This window comes from Seriola lalandi, unplaced genomic scaffold (assembly GCF_002814215.2).
Source record: "Seriola lalandi dorsalis isolate HSWRI2012SDOR001 ecotype SW California unplaced genomic scaffold, Sedor1 jcf7180002054351, whole genome shotgun sequence".
NCBI classification, from domain to species: domain Eukaryota; kingdom Metazoa; phylum Chordata; class Actinopteri; order Carangiformes; family Carangidae; genus Seriola; species Seriola lalandi.
The window spans coordinates 86145-100713 of record NW_019524904.1 but is presented as its reverse complement, the minus strand read 5'-3'; the positions used below and the strand labels follow the sequence as shown (position 1 = coordinate 100713).

The 14569-nt window shown below is 39.6% G+C and overlaps 1 protein-coding gene across 1 annotated transcript in view; it reads right to left on the bottom strand.

The window, feature by feature from the left end:
- The window catches only part of vipr1b (vasoactive intestinal peptide receptor 1b), a 49831-nt gene extending 37156 nt beyond the window's left edge, over positions 1-12675 (bottom strand). Inside the window, exons 1-3 of the mRNA XM_023407871.2 lie at positions 12445-12675; positions 3583-3673; positions 658-768 (exon numbers count right to left, since the gene is read on the bottom strand). Coding sequence (XP_023263639.1) covers positions 658-768; positions 3583-3673; positions 12445-12498 — 256 coding nt within the window. The 5' untranslated portion in view covers positions 12499-12675. The remainder of the gene's footprint in view (positions 1-657; positions 769-3582; positions 3674-12444) is intronic.
- Positions 12676-14569: the final 1894 nt, after the last annotated feature.

The window sequence follows — 14569 nt, the reverse complement described above, 5'->3', positions numbered from 1 at the left end:
TCCCCCCTCCACCTGAAACATGTTTTTAATGCACCACATGTTCACAGGGTCAACACTTATGGATAAAATTGTTCCAGAGTATTGTCTGTAAGGCACTGCTGCTAAAACCAGTGGGAGAGAGTGTGGGAAAGAAGTCCGTTCCTCTTGCTAGGAACACAACAGACATGGTGACGATTTTACGGATTAGTCCTGTAAATAACAATGTTGTAATGAAGCTTTTTATGAGGCTCATGAATCAATATTCACTTTCTCTGACTTGTTTGCCTTGGGCCTTCTGCAGGGTTTCTCATAATTTTCTCATGTCCACAGGCGGTGATGGTGAAACCCCAGTTTGGTGACTTTAAATGTCCATTTGCATGCCAGTAACACATTTCATCGTCAGTATCTGCCCAAAGGTCTGACTGTATGCAAATACCCTTTTCAATATCAAAATAGTCACAGCAAGAAAAATACAAACTAATGGAAAAAAATATATGTATATAAATGAGCTGGTGGCAAAAATGTTTTGGCATGTGTAGGCCACAAAATAAATAAATTCCATTAAAACAGCATGACTAACATGACATTTAAATAACTTAAGTTTTTCCTCTTACAGATACGATACTTGACATGGACAGTATTTTTATATTTACATTAACTGAAGTAGGATGTTCTCACCTTTGTGCTGGTCACTGAAGTAACTGAAGTACGTGGGGCAGGTTATTGTTACCACCTCTCCAACACTGGCTGAAGGCCAACAGGCAATGATATCCCACGTGCCTTGGCAACCTGCCACGAAGAGACAATACCATTAACATGGCATCACATTATGACAGACGCGCACGCAGACGAGCACTTTGATTGACAAAATGAAATCATGTGCTTAACATGACACCCAGACACAATCATTGTGTGTGCTGTGCAGCGACTGCTTATCACAGTTCAGGACCATCAGTAATTTCAGTTTTTGTTTTAATCCAGAAAACTATTATTATTTAATCAAATTTGGTCAAACAGAATTACAGTGTTTTAATGCTGCAGACATTTCAACACGAGTAAGATAAATATTAGGGACGCCAAAAAAAAGAATCTCAGGTGATTCAATCTGCTTTAAATCCAAGACATTTAGAGTCTCATATCTTTGCTGTCTGGCTAGAAAGATGTAGAATGTATTGATTTAAAAAAAAAAAAAAAAAAAAAAAAAAAAAAAATCATGCTTTTAGTCATCTCAGTTCTCTTCCATAAACATTTGACTAAAAAGTGAATCCTGCATCACCACCATCACTGGTTGTTTTTTCTCCTTTAACAAAGTGTATACCGAGGCATAAACACACACATGCCATAGATTAGCAGAACAGCACAACATAAATCCGATAGTTTATTTGGCTGCAGCTGGAATAACTGGAGTTAAAATACTACAATTGTGCACTCTGTTAGAAATTCAACTCTTTTCTATATTTGAAATGAGAGTCAAAGACTTTCTGTCTGAAAGCGTATTTCAGCAGCGCCATACACAGACCTACGACACCTGAGCAAAGTTCAGAAATGTGTGAAATAACAAAAATGCAGGCGATGGACCATTTCTGAGAAAGATAGAAGTTCAGAAACTAATGGTGGCACAGTTAAAAACTTTATACACTATTTCTGTCAGAGCGCAGACAGCTTCTTCAAGTCTGTACAACAATCTCTAAAGTTATTTCTGTGTCAAGTGTCAGGACATATTCATTTTTATGTCTGTTCTGTCGGACTATCTCTATATTTAATATGTTGTATAACCATCAGCTGTGAATGTATGGGTGCTCACGCATGCACACAATGCTAATTCATTTATTAGGGACATGACCTCTGAAAGCAGCTTCCTCTACCTTCCTGCTGAGGAAGCAGATAGGGAAGTAGAGAAATGAGGGTCATTGCAGAGATAAGGAGGAAAGCTGTTTCCACGCAAGCAGTTCATGTATATTCTCTTAATGCACGATGGCGTATGCGCGGCTCGTGCAGCGATTCTTCACTGCGGTGAGAGCAAATGGAGATAGCACTGACAAAGTTGAAACAGATGAGTTTTTCGCCGTGTTCGTAAGGTCACGGGAAGTAGGTCAAACCAGATTCTTCAGTGGGACAGAGAACAAACTGAAATCTAAACTTTGTCGTTCGCTTCATATTTATATTCTATTGAGCATATGAAGCGTGTTCATTCAGAGTAGAGTAACACATTACATTCTGTAAATACATTATATATTTACATACTCCTGTTCAACTCTCACTCTAATTATGTCAGACAACGAGGTCATCATTAAGTATTTTCATGACTGTGAGAGGCAGCGTTGGGTAAAATCCAAGTGACTTCATCCAGTTATATTCATGATTTTAGCTTATAAAAGATGCACTATATAGTTCCCTCAAACATTCCCACTATGTAAAGAAAAAAGTAGTGCCCATGGCATGTACAATGCTTTCTACATGCTTTATATTTTGTTGATATGATTATTACTGCTGTGCAAAAAAAACACCTGTCAGTGATGATGAAAAAAGTTCATGTTAATTGCTTTTGTCACTGCTACATTATTATTATTATTATTATTTTGTCTTACTTTGCTTTAGGGGATAATCGTGCTTTGATACACATTTTGTAACTATAGTGATTAGGGAGATGTATGCTAAATTAGCTATAAGCAGTTCTGGTTCGCATCGTGCCAATGGATGTACAGACAACTGTCACCGGATGAATTTTATACTGAAGAAAACTTAAAAACATGATGATTCTCAGGCAAGTTCAGGAGGTATACGACACGGCACGGCGCGCACCCCCCCCCCATTGATTTCTAGGCAAATTCATGGATTTTTATTCACGAAGGGCATGGGAAGTGTGAGTCACACTGAATCTAAAAATATGTGTGTGTCACCTCTGCGTGTTCAGATTTGACAGAGTTATGACTCACAGACGGAAGAAGAAGGAATTTTAATGCAAATTGCAGAAACTGGATCTATGGACTTTAAAGCACCTTAATTGCCTTTCACCTCAGGCAAGACTCTGTACTTCTTAGCAACCCTATGGGGACGCTGTTTGAAAACCTCTGCGGTAGAGTAAACTATAGAGTGTGGGAATGATTTTGGACACAACAGATGTCACCCTCGAATCTGTATGAAATTAAAATACTGAAAGGTGTAATTTGCCTCTGTCTAAAAGATGCAAGAAATAAGAGTTAAAACTCTCTCCTGGTTTGGAAAAATGTAATATTCACAGAGCTGATCCCCACCCTGTTTCATGGTTAAGATTTTGCTTGATTTACTAATGTGTTCAACTGCTCTCTCAAGGTTGTTGTTAGCATCTGACAACTCACACTGACTTGCTGGATCTTTTACTTTGAAGCGAGAAAGTTATTGTAAGAGCTGGCTGAGGTTAAAGTCAGGGTAATTCAACTACGTCTCTAGTAAATCTGCGGTCTGTATTTTTTCCTTGCCTATTACAGTGCTTTATCGATAAACTCCCACACTGTATTACCTTATACCTCACTATTTATTTACTCACTGTCATTTCCTCTAAATAGCCTCCTTCTGCCGCACACTCTAAACAGCCAGAGAGAGGAAAATGTTTCAGAGAATGACCTGAGCTGACGTTCCCAGAGGTGCTATTCTCACAGCGCTCTCTCTCCAGCTCGATCTCGTTCACCACGTCACACATCTGCACCGATAACACCTGTGGAAGAGGCAAAAAAAAGGAAAAAAAAAAAGCACATTTAGGCGTCAAGATTAAAATATGTTTCCATCACATTGCATCTATGGTAACAAAGAATTCATATCCAGTGAGATCAAGGCTGGTAGAGTGGCGACTTGCAAGGGAAAAAAAAAAAAAAAAATTGCCAATAAATATTTTAGTTTCTCTTTATCACATTCTTGCAACTACGGCTTTTCATGCTGTGTTTTCCTATTAGAACCAACCCCCGGCTAATAATACAGCAAACACACAGAAATGTTCTCCATGTTTGAAATCCAAACAAAGCTCCCTCTTGCCTGGCAAATAGATGCTATCATGCAAATGGATTAGGAAGTGGAGAAGGGAGCCACTGAGTAATCTCCTGCGATTGTTCATCTGTGTCAACAAAGGCTGAAAAATGCGGGCTGACAGCCGCTGGCGGAGAGCCGGTGGGTCAATGAAAATGTGTAAGACGAGCAGCGAGGAGCTTGAGAAGGTCAGTGGAGATGAAGGGAGAGAAAGAGAGAGAGGGGGAGAAGTCGACATGAGGCAGAGTGTATTCATGAACTCCCAGGGAAGAGCTTCACCCTGCACCCTACTACCAAAGTGACAACACTTACATGACTAAAGGCAAAAAAGGTCACGGAGAGAGGAGTGATGCAGCACAAAGACCACTGTGTATTTACAATTGTACAACTCATGTTCTCTAATTGGTCCTTGCAGATGTCTTTACATTCTCCCTTCGTGAGCCCCAACCACCCCGGAGCTGTCAAACAAGAAATGATCCTCATCAATCAGCCACAAATGCCCTGTTTTGTCCAGGGTTGAGCTCACAATAAATCTTTGTTATAAAAGCAGTCTGCAGTGCATCGCTCACCTCAGACATGACAAACCCCCCCCTCCCCAAACTTCCATTTATGGCAAACGGCTCCTCTCGGCGTGAGACCAACAAGCATAAAGAGAATATGCGCAGTGGTGTAATGACTCAATGTAATGAGGCAGAATACACTCGGAGGATAGCTGTGTTCATTATTTAAAAACAAGCAGTAAGTACATAACAAATAACACGCTGTATGTGATGTCTAATTGTGCAGGACTATTTGAGAGCTCAGTCACTAACACACATCGTGACATCGGCTAGGAGCAGATGATGTACACACGAGAAGAATTTGTGACTTCATAGAAAGTTTGGAAGACAATCACGGTCCAACATGCAACTTACACAAGTTTGATGTGGAAACTTGAAACCTTAAACATTTTTATCCAAAAATTTCAAATATCGGCAGATTCTGGATTTTTTTTTGATGACAGAAGGAGTCGGTCATTTTAAGAATTTCCAAGTAGATAATTGAACATTTTTGTGTAACATTCAAATCCTGCATAGGGGCTTTAAAGATTCTGCTCAAGGTAAAGGTGACTGATTTCCTAAAATACTGCTTCGCTGTTGTAGCTATGTTTAAATCATCAGAGCCAAATGAGCAACTGTTGACCTGTAAAGGCAACAACTCTGCCTCAAGCGCAGTGATGTGCACCAAGTTCATGCCACAGACGTTAGCGACCTCTTGGTGGAAAATATTTATGGAAATATGACACAAAAAATGCACAGACATACAGTGCAAATTACCTCCATGTTATTTATTTCCACTTCTCCACACTGCCATCTCCACACTAACTCATCGCCTCACTCACTCTCTCCCCACATGGATGAGGTCGTCCTGACACTATCATAATCCACAGAACATGGCTCACAGGAGTCTTTGCCTGCAACCTATTACAGCAGAAAATCCAACATATCCTGAAGTAATAGCAGCAGCACTGGCCGGGAGGCAAAAGATTAATCTGCTAACATTATCTGTGCACCGCAACATGGATGGAGGAGGAAATCTCATGTTGGTCAGACCCTCTGGTAACCTTATTTTTGACTACCAAGGAATTGATTGTCGGCCAACGTAATAGTGCAGCGTTTAAGAGAGGATTCGAGTCCAAAAGCCCCTCAGAGGGAAAGGTAATATCTTATCATCACAGTGTACTTAAAAACAGAACACAATAATAATAATAATAATAATAATAATCTGCTACCAGGTGTATCTATGACTTTAACATCAGTATTGTAATCATGATGATAATAATAATAATAATAATAATGATATCAAGCATGGCTACTTTTACATTATTCAAGTTAAATGTCTGATTATTTAGAGCTACTAAAAATACAACAAACTTATGTTCAGTGCAATGAACCTTGTGCCACTATTATACATTACATATTCACATAATTTCTCACACTTGGAAAACAAACACTTCAGTAGCTCATTTTGTTACACAGTGATAACATAACACATCATCCAAGGCTGGCTCATTTAACTGGTCATGGGCAATAGGTGTTAAATATGAGGCACTTTGTTGAAGCCTAGTTTTAATACCAACATTATTTTGGTTTTATTATTCTTGATTTTGTGCTAATAACATATTTTAAAGAAAGGTGTGTGTTTTGTTGATAGGATGTCCACACGCAATTTCTTTCCCTTGGGCTCCCCTCACAGCCATAATATTACCACAATATGGTTCTGCCAAAGGATGATAAAATATTAAATTATCCAGCTCTCACTGCATCCTGACGATAGCCGTTTCAATATGAATGCAAACCAGTATGACTCCAATATAATAATGCTCTACAAAGTAGTAACACGGTTCAAAACAAATGTATACGTTATGCCGTTTACAGGCCAATGCAGCATAACTGTGGACTACTCATTAACGAGCTAGCTATAGAGCACCGTGTTATAACAGCAGAACTTAAGCTAAAGCTGCACAAACTGACAACTACAAGATAAGGACTCACAATGCACGACTCAGAGTGATCCAAGGCAGGGTCTTTAACTCAGGCAAGGTCGGTACACGGGTGACCAATCAAAGCAGGCAAACAAATCCAACGGGCTACGGCTAAACTGGTCGAAAACATACTAGATAGCGCACGGACACATTGCATGTACGTTTTAATACTAAGAACAAAGACGAGCTTGCACATGGAGTACGCAGAATAAATACACTAGCAGTGGAAGACAACGAGACACAGGTGCAACACATTAGGGGGCGGGGTCAACAATCACGGGAGCGGGAAACACACGATGGCCGGAAGTGGAACTCTATAATGAGAGGAGAGGTTAGACACACACCAAAATAAAACAGGAAGTGAAAACCAAAAAGGACAAGAAGAAGAAAATAATAACACAACACAAACTAATGTTTTATATCTAATGACTAAGCCAAACGTTAATGGTGCTGCTGTTATGACCCAACCAGTTTCCATTTAACAGTATGGTGCATTCTGGCGTGGGCTTCATCACATATGCATAATTTTACTGTTTTGATTCAGTTTCAGGACTCTCATTAACCTTGTTTCCATCAGCAGGCAGCTATTCTGAGCCAAAAGCTCTGATAGACCCACTGGACACCAACCCATCACCCAATGGAGGACAAAGTTAGCTACCAGCTAGTGAGCATGGTGGAGCATTTAACATATTTCCCTCAGGGGTTGGTGGAGATGGAAAAGACAGAGCTAAAAGGAAGCAAATATTAGACTTACATTCATCAGGTGGTCAGAAACACGACTCCAAATAAATGCTAACGTATCTCTGTGTCTACTATTTGTGCTTGCTAACAAGTGGCAAAGAAATCCAGGTTTTTTTCATAGGAGACATTTTGACTTGAAAGGAACAGATGTAAATAATAAATTTTATTCCAATTGCTTTGTTTCATTTATCAGCCCTTCAATGAAACATAATAATACATTATTCATTGATAAGGTTGCTCATTAGCTCATTATCTCATTAATATATAACCTGGCTTGTAATCAACAGAGCTCAGTTCAGACTACGGCCTCTTTAAAACATAAAGAGGCCGTAGAGGCTGCAACAGGTTGCCACTACATATTCTTGCTTTAAGATGACGTTCTTCTCATGGAACATTTAAATTTATTCATCTTAAAATTAAAAATGCGCCGACTGTGAATGCAGACTGTTGCAGTTGCTCCTGCTCCTTCTTATTTTTCCAACTCTTTGTCTTTCTTCTTCTGTAATAGTTGTTTACATTTTTACAAGTGACTTATTTAAGATGCGCCCTTTCTAAACAGAGAGCCTTTTTTTTTTTTTTGGGATTTACTTTTTTCATTCAGCTGCTTTTCTAAATGCTATCATTCAGCTGCTCTCACGTTACGCAGGCACTCTGCGTTTGCATTGCTTACACGGGGGACCAGCTGATCGTACTGAAGCTGGCAGGCACAGCAACCACGGCAACACACATCAGGAGGAGGACACACAGAGCATGCAGAGGTGGAATCAGAGAGCTGGGTCCAGACAGACTGATGGAGAAGAGCATATCCCCCGCTTATCATCATGGGCAATAGGGGATCACTACACAATAAGATGGACCAGCTAGCAGCCCTAGTGAAGAATTTGAGGGGCTTCTGTTAGTGCAGTGTTATGTGTTTTACAGAGATGTGCCTACAGGAAGATACTCGGGATCCCTTTGCTAGAATCGATAGCTTTTCAGACGGTTCAGGCAGAAAGGATGGAAGGTTTCTGCATCCCCGAAATTGAGCTGTGGGGCTATATGTCCAAACCACTCACACGCCATCTTGATTGTTGTTCACCCCCTCTGCCAGAGGAGACAGGACCCTGGACCTGCTTCCTGCTAATGTTAAAGAGGTGCAGAGATTCTACCTCATTACTTTTTGTACATTTGCATTTGTACATTTTTTCTGTTCATGTATAAATTACTCTTTTTTTTTGTAGTTTTCACTTTTTTTTTACTGATTTAATTCCTTTTTCCTAATTGAGTGTTGTGCAATTGTAACAGACCAATTTCCCTGAAGGGATCAATAAAGTTTTTCTGATTCTGATTCTGATTAAGGCACAGGCTGAGGGTTTTCTTCAAACTAAAAAAATAAATCAAGCCAAGCTGGCATTTGGGTAATGCAAATCACAGGTAAACAAAAAACCCCAGAATACACAAAGAGGGAGCCCAGTTATAAAAAAACAATGTTAAGGGTTAAGAGTATGTGATTTATCGGGGTGGCTGAATTTGGGTTAGATTTCCTAATCTATGAAAACACAAGAGATGAAGGTCCTGACACTGATTTATGCTTAAGCTCAAAATGCTGGAGACAAATGTTAAGTGCCCACTAGTGAGAGATACAGAAAACATACCTATTATATCTAAAATTGCTGTATTGAGCAATGAACCAAAATGACAATCCCTATGCAGATGATAAGTGGACGTCTGCCAAGCCTCGGGGACACACACATACACTTAGTGTCTCCATGAGTAAAACGTTAAATAAATACCTGCCAGACTTGATAGTTTGTTAGCACAGAGTTGACCACAAAGGCCGGCAAGCTGTTTTTAGTGATTGTTTTCATATGAAATGGCTGCCAGTCTTGCCTCGTTTGAGTACAAGATAACAATCAAATAAAAAATGAGGCGAGCTGACAGGAAAATGGAAAGGAAAGGAGAAACTTGTGTCTGTGTGTGGCCACACAATGCAGAGTAATGCGTTTATCCCCATCCTACACTTCACTGGAGAGCAACATCTACATCATGCGTGTACATCAGCCGTCACCTCATGTTCCAACGCTTCAGGCTGAATAATCAGCAAAAGCTCAATGTGTGTATTGGACAAGATGTAAAGGTTAACTTCACTTTTTCCAGCCAAACAAACATGAACGCAGGAAGTGTGAAATGTTGAGCAGAACTGTGAATTGATCTGGAAATAATTATCTTCAAATGTCTACAAGAAATACTTTGGTAAATGTCCTTATTCATGTTTCACCAAGAGTTAGATAATAACATCAAAACCACTGTCAAATCTGTGCATTAACTATGAAGCTAGAGCCAGAAGTTGAATATAATAATACTACATAATTTGAATAATAATATATAATATCATAAAAAACTACAGCTAGCAGCTAGTTAGCTAAATTAGCATAAAGACTGGATGCAGAGGGAAACAGCTTGCCTGGCTCTGTTGTTTGTTTGATCTGTTCACAAACAGAAATGTGAACATGATGAGTCGTAGCTTTACTAAGAAAGCTCAACTAAGAATTTAAATTACATTTCTCAAAAAACACATCTCGAATTGCACAACATGCCAATAGCGTTTCGCTAAATACCGTTATAACCTTAGCTAGGTTAGCATAATCTCCTCTACTATAACTCTGAAACCTACAATTCCTACCAGGCAGGTAAGTTTAATATATTGTTTACCCCTCTTAAAGTGTATGTTCTGGCAATTACAGCATTTGTGCCACATTAACTTCAGTTAATAATTTTAATTGTATAGCGCCACCATTGTTTTCTAGCAACCAATTTACACATAGCCTATCTAAAAAGATTTATTAGCTGAGACAATTTCTTAAGTTTTATTGGCACAACCCGATTCAGTGAACTGCTGCCATTTGAAATGATCTGTAGCATCTAACTAAGCTAAGATAAACAATCTCTGCCTCCAGCTTCAGTTTTAGAGTGGCCTACATATCAGTGTTAATGATCGGCTCATCTAAAATCAGCACAGCGAATAAGTGTAAAAGTTTCTTTCGGTTTCTATCAGTTTAATGTTTGGAAGGAGACAAGGAGAAGTCATGCCCCCCCTTCAATATTCTTTCTCCTCCTTTCCCATCTGCAATATGTTAAACTGATAACAGTGACATTCAACCACTAAGATGCACTTTTAACCACTTAGGGGATTTTCTGTTCTCCTCTCAACACCACATTTCCTCACTAGATATATTGATGTGATGTCAGGTTGTGTTATTGTAAAGCAGCCACCGCGGACCGTGGAAAAAAACACAATTGTAGCACATCAGAAGCACACCGGCAAACCGTTAAATGTTTTCCACACTGGTGCCTATAAGAGCCATTAAAATATGTCAACACATGACGTATCTGGTTGATCTTTTAAAGCCTCGGGGTGGGCCAGACATCTGAGAATTGTCTGAGGTGAGAGGAGGAAGGAATTTTCACATAGTCACTTAGATGTTCACAGTCATTCTGCTTGGAAAGAGCTTCACTGGTAGGCATTAAAGAAAGACATGCTGACTGTCAAATGACTAAAATCCACCCAAGCCACGACCATTATCATAATCTGAAATGTTAAGCTTCTTAGAGTCAAATTAATTTTGATTTTCTCTCATATATTTCCTAAATTGTACCAAAAACAGTCATTCCTGATCACTGGAATTACAGATACCTGACAAGAGATAAGATGCACAAGTAGGCAAAATCCCTGTCAGGAATTTTGTGCAGTGAGAGCAACAGCAGCAAAACACCTCTGACATTTCTTAATAAAGATAAAACATCTCTGACAAATAAGGCATGAGTGCAGATGACACTTGGGCTTTTTGAGCCTAATGAAAAGACTACACTCCTGAGGCAAATCAGCTTATATCCCTACCGGGGGGATTTTGGTGTACGTCCATGTTTGTTGTTCATTTAATCCCCATAAGAGTTATGTGTAATTGAAAATATATAGCTTACATCATCCAGCACTCTCAGTGGTCACTTCACAATACCCTGCAGCAAAACGCACAGTTACACTGAACGGTGACATATTACCAAGTGGCAATGCTCAAAGGCTTTCAGTCCAGTTATCTAAACCCAGAGAGAGTAACTACTTCCTGCACAGCCATGAATTTAGTCCAGTTCATTTACTGTGCATCACCTATGGGAGACAATCGATCAAAATAATGGTGAACCCTGCAGTGGATGAGATATCAGTACTTGTAAATATTTTAGAGGCTGGTATACTTAGATGTAGTCACAAGACACTAATTTACAGTACTGTGTGTATTAAGTTTTTCTTAGCACTGTCTGTCTATGTATCACTATCACAATCAGTAATGATATTTATCGGATTGTCATTAAAGTTGATATCTTTACTAGCTGTAGTAATCTTTCACATTATGCAAGTCATCTAAAAAAAGAGCAGGAAATTAAACTCTTTAAAAATAAGGGGGTTGCTGAAGTCACACACATCTGCTTTTTAACAAAGCAAAAAAATCTGAATTTGAGCACAGCCATATTTGGGATCATTCCTCTGATAAAAATCAGATTTTGTAGGAACACAGTCTCAGTCTAAAGAGACTTATTTGAATTGGTTTGACTTCTTTGTGTCGTTTGTCATGTTTTAGTGTTGGCAGTAAAGAGCAGACTGGTATTGTTGCCAGCTATGGAAGAAACTTCACCTTCACAAGTGCAGACTCTGATGCAGACAAAGGGATGACATATGTTTCTGAATTCTTAAAGTCAGGCGTCTTAAGATGAGATGTACCCTATGAACTAAGAACATTGTAAAAAAGTAAAAAGATATGAAATGTTAAACAGGTGAAAAGTCCAGATGAGTCAAAATTACTATCGGAAATAGGCAGTTTTTTTTGGATCTTATGCAAACCTTTGTCAAAAAGAAGATAATATATCACTATAAATACTAAACCTCTTAACATTGTATCCATTACTGCCAAAAGTTAATAAATAGATAGATAGATAGATAGATAGATAGATAGATAGATAGATAGATAGATAGATAGATAGATAGATAGACAGATAGATAGGTTTTACAACAGCTCATCCTGCTCTCTCTGTGTTAATATCTATTAAACCTTCATTTCATGCAGTTGCTTCGTCGCAAACTCACGATTCAAAACAATAAAACAAAACATATTTTTTCAGTTTGATGATAAAATAACAAAAACAATAACTGAATTGTAAAAGGCACTTACTTTTGGCAGATAAAGGTACAGCAGCAGCAGGAAGGACAGCTGTGATGCATCCATCCTGTTTTTACTTTAGGAGTTTTCTTATTTGAAGACTCCTCGATGTTGGCCAAAACTCCTCCGTGAATCTGCTGCGGTCTGTGTGAAGAAAACGAGGCTGTGCGCGCGTGCGTGAGTGCGTGTTCAAATGTGTGAGGTTTAGCGCTGCTGCTGCTGCTGCCGCTGCCTCTCCATCGGACTGCGCTTCACTCCGCCTGCGCTCCTCCAGCAGGAGAGGAGAACTCCATCTGTTCGACTGTAGCTGCCGTACCCGCCCCTTCGCCCATTCACAACTCCACACCGCCTGTCCCAGGAGACTGTGAGTTAAACAAGGCTGCTGGAGACGGACTAATGTGGTTGGAGGAGGATGGTGCAAGTAAGGAGGCCACTAATTAACTGCTGTGCAATCAGCGACTCCTCCTTTGTGACACAGCTTGAAGGGTCTGAAGTGGTTGTGACACAGGAATCATGTCATTACAGTAATTCTGAATATTCTCATCCCTCCACTAGTGCCAGGGCCTTATCCAGGAATTACAAATACCAACACCCCCCTCAACCAACAAAAAATTATGTTGACAATTATTTATATTTTTCTCATTAGCCTATTAGTGAGCTTTTCTGTTACATTTTCTGCAACTTTTTATTTTAAAGTTCTTATCTCAAAGATGTCAATCCTGGTTGATTTGGCCACACCTGTAGTTACTGGTGGAAACAAACAAACAAAAACAAAAAGCCATTTAATCTTACAGGTCAGAGAATTCAGGAGGCAACAAAAAAAAACTAAATAATAATAAAGATGTCTGGGAACAATTGACAACTGTGATCTGATTTTACTCTGCACATGACACGGGTCTGTGAACAGCAGGTCACGGTGAAAGGAGTTGGTTACCTGGCTGAGATGTTGGAGGTGTGCGGCCCCGTCACCTGCTGCTCTTCATCTACCAGCTCAGTGTCGCCGCTCCTTCCTCTTCCACAGCTCCGGCTGCAATATTTAAAAATGATCTGCAGTCTGAAAATACCAAAAATGAATGAGCGCTAAAGTGCTAATCTCGCTGATGAACACACTGCTAATTTTTCTCTAGTTAAATGCTTTTAATGTGAAGCCACAATAGTAGGAAATGTTCTGTTTGCATTGGTAATAACTTAATACACTGCTTTCTCCAGGAATGTCTCTACAGACACAGAGTTCCCAATACTGCAAATATATAAATATTGAAATACTATTACAGTGGACCACAGGCTCAGCCACCATTGTGTTACGTCATTCAGTGATAGATAGTGACAGACATTTATTTAAATGGAAATCTTTGAGACTGCCACTTTAGGTCGAGAGGAATAAATTGCTGTTTATTCACAGAACTAAACTAGCAAGCAGCGTATGGTGTTCGCCAGACATAGTGCTTTCCAGTAGTCCAGAGAATCTTCTTCCTCGTGCTCTCAGAGCCCTTTTAAATGCCGTTTGGAAAAAATCCAAGCAGACTGTATATGCAGTATATTCGAGAGTGGCTTCCGTCTAGCCACTCTTCCTGATTGATGGCGTGCCACTGAGATGGTCGTCATTTCTTTTCAGCAGGTCCTCCCAATCTCTTTTAGAATGACCTTAGAATGACCACTTCCCCCCCGACCACAGCGCTTCATGGCCGGTTACTTAGTTTTGTCAATGGTCAACTTTTGGAAGACTCCTGGTGGTTCCAAACTTCTTCCATTTCACACTTATTAAGGCTGCTCTGCTCCTGGGAGCACTCGGCTTTAGAAATTGTTTTCTGCCTTTGCTCTGATCTATGCCTTGCCACAATTTTATTGTCTTCAGAGACTCTTGGACTTAATGACTTGAATGGTTTTTCTCCTGACATGCAGAGGGAATTGTGAGACCTTATATACACACACACACACAGGTGTGTGCCTTTCTAAACTATGTCCAATTAATCCAGTTTGCCTCAGGTGGACTCCAATAAAGTTCTAGACACATCTCAAGCAAAATTAAACCAAACAGGATACGTCTAACCACAAATTGTAGTGCAACAGCAAAGAGCCTGGAAACCTTTGTAAATGAGAGATTTCAGTTCAATTTAAAAGAAATTTCTGTTTCATG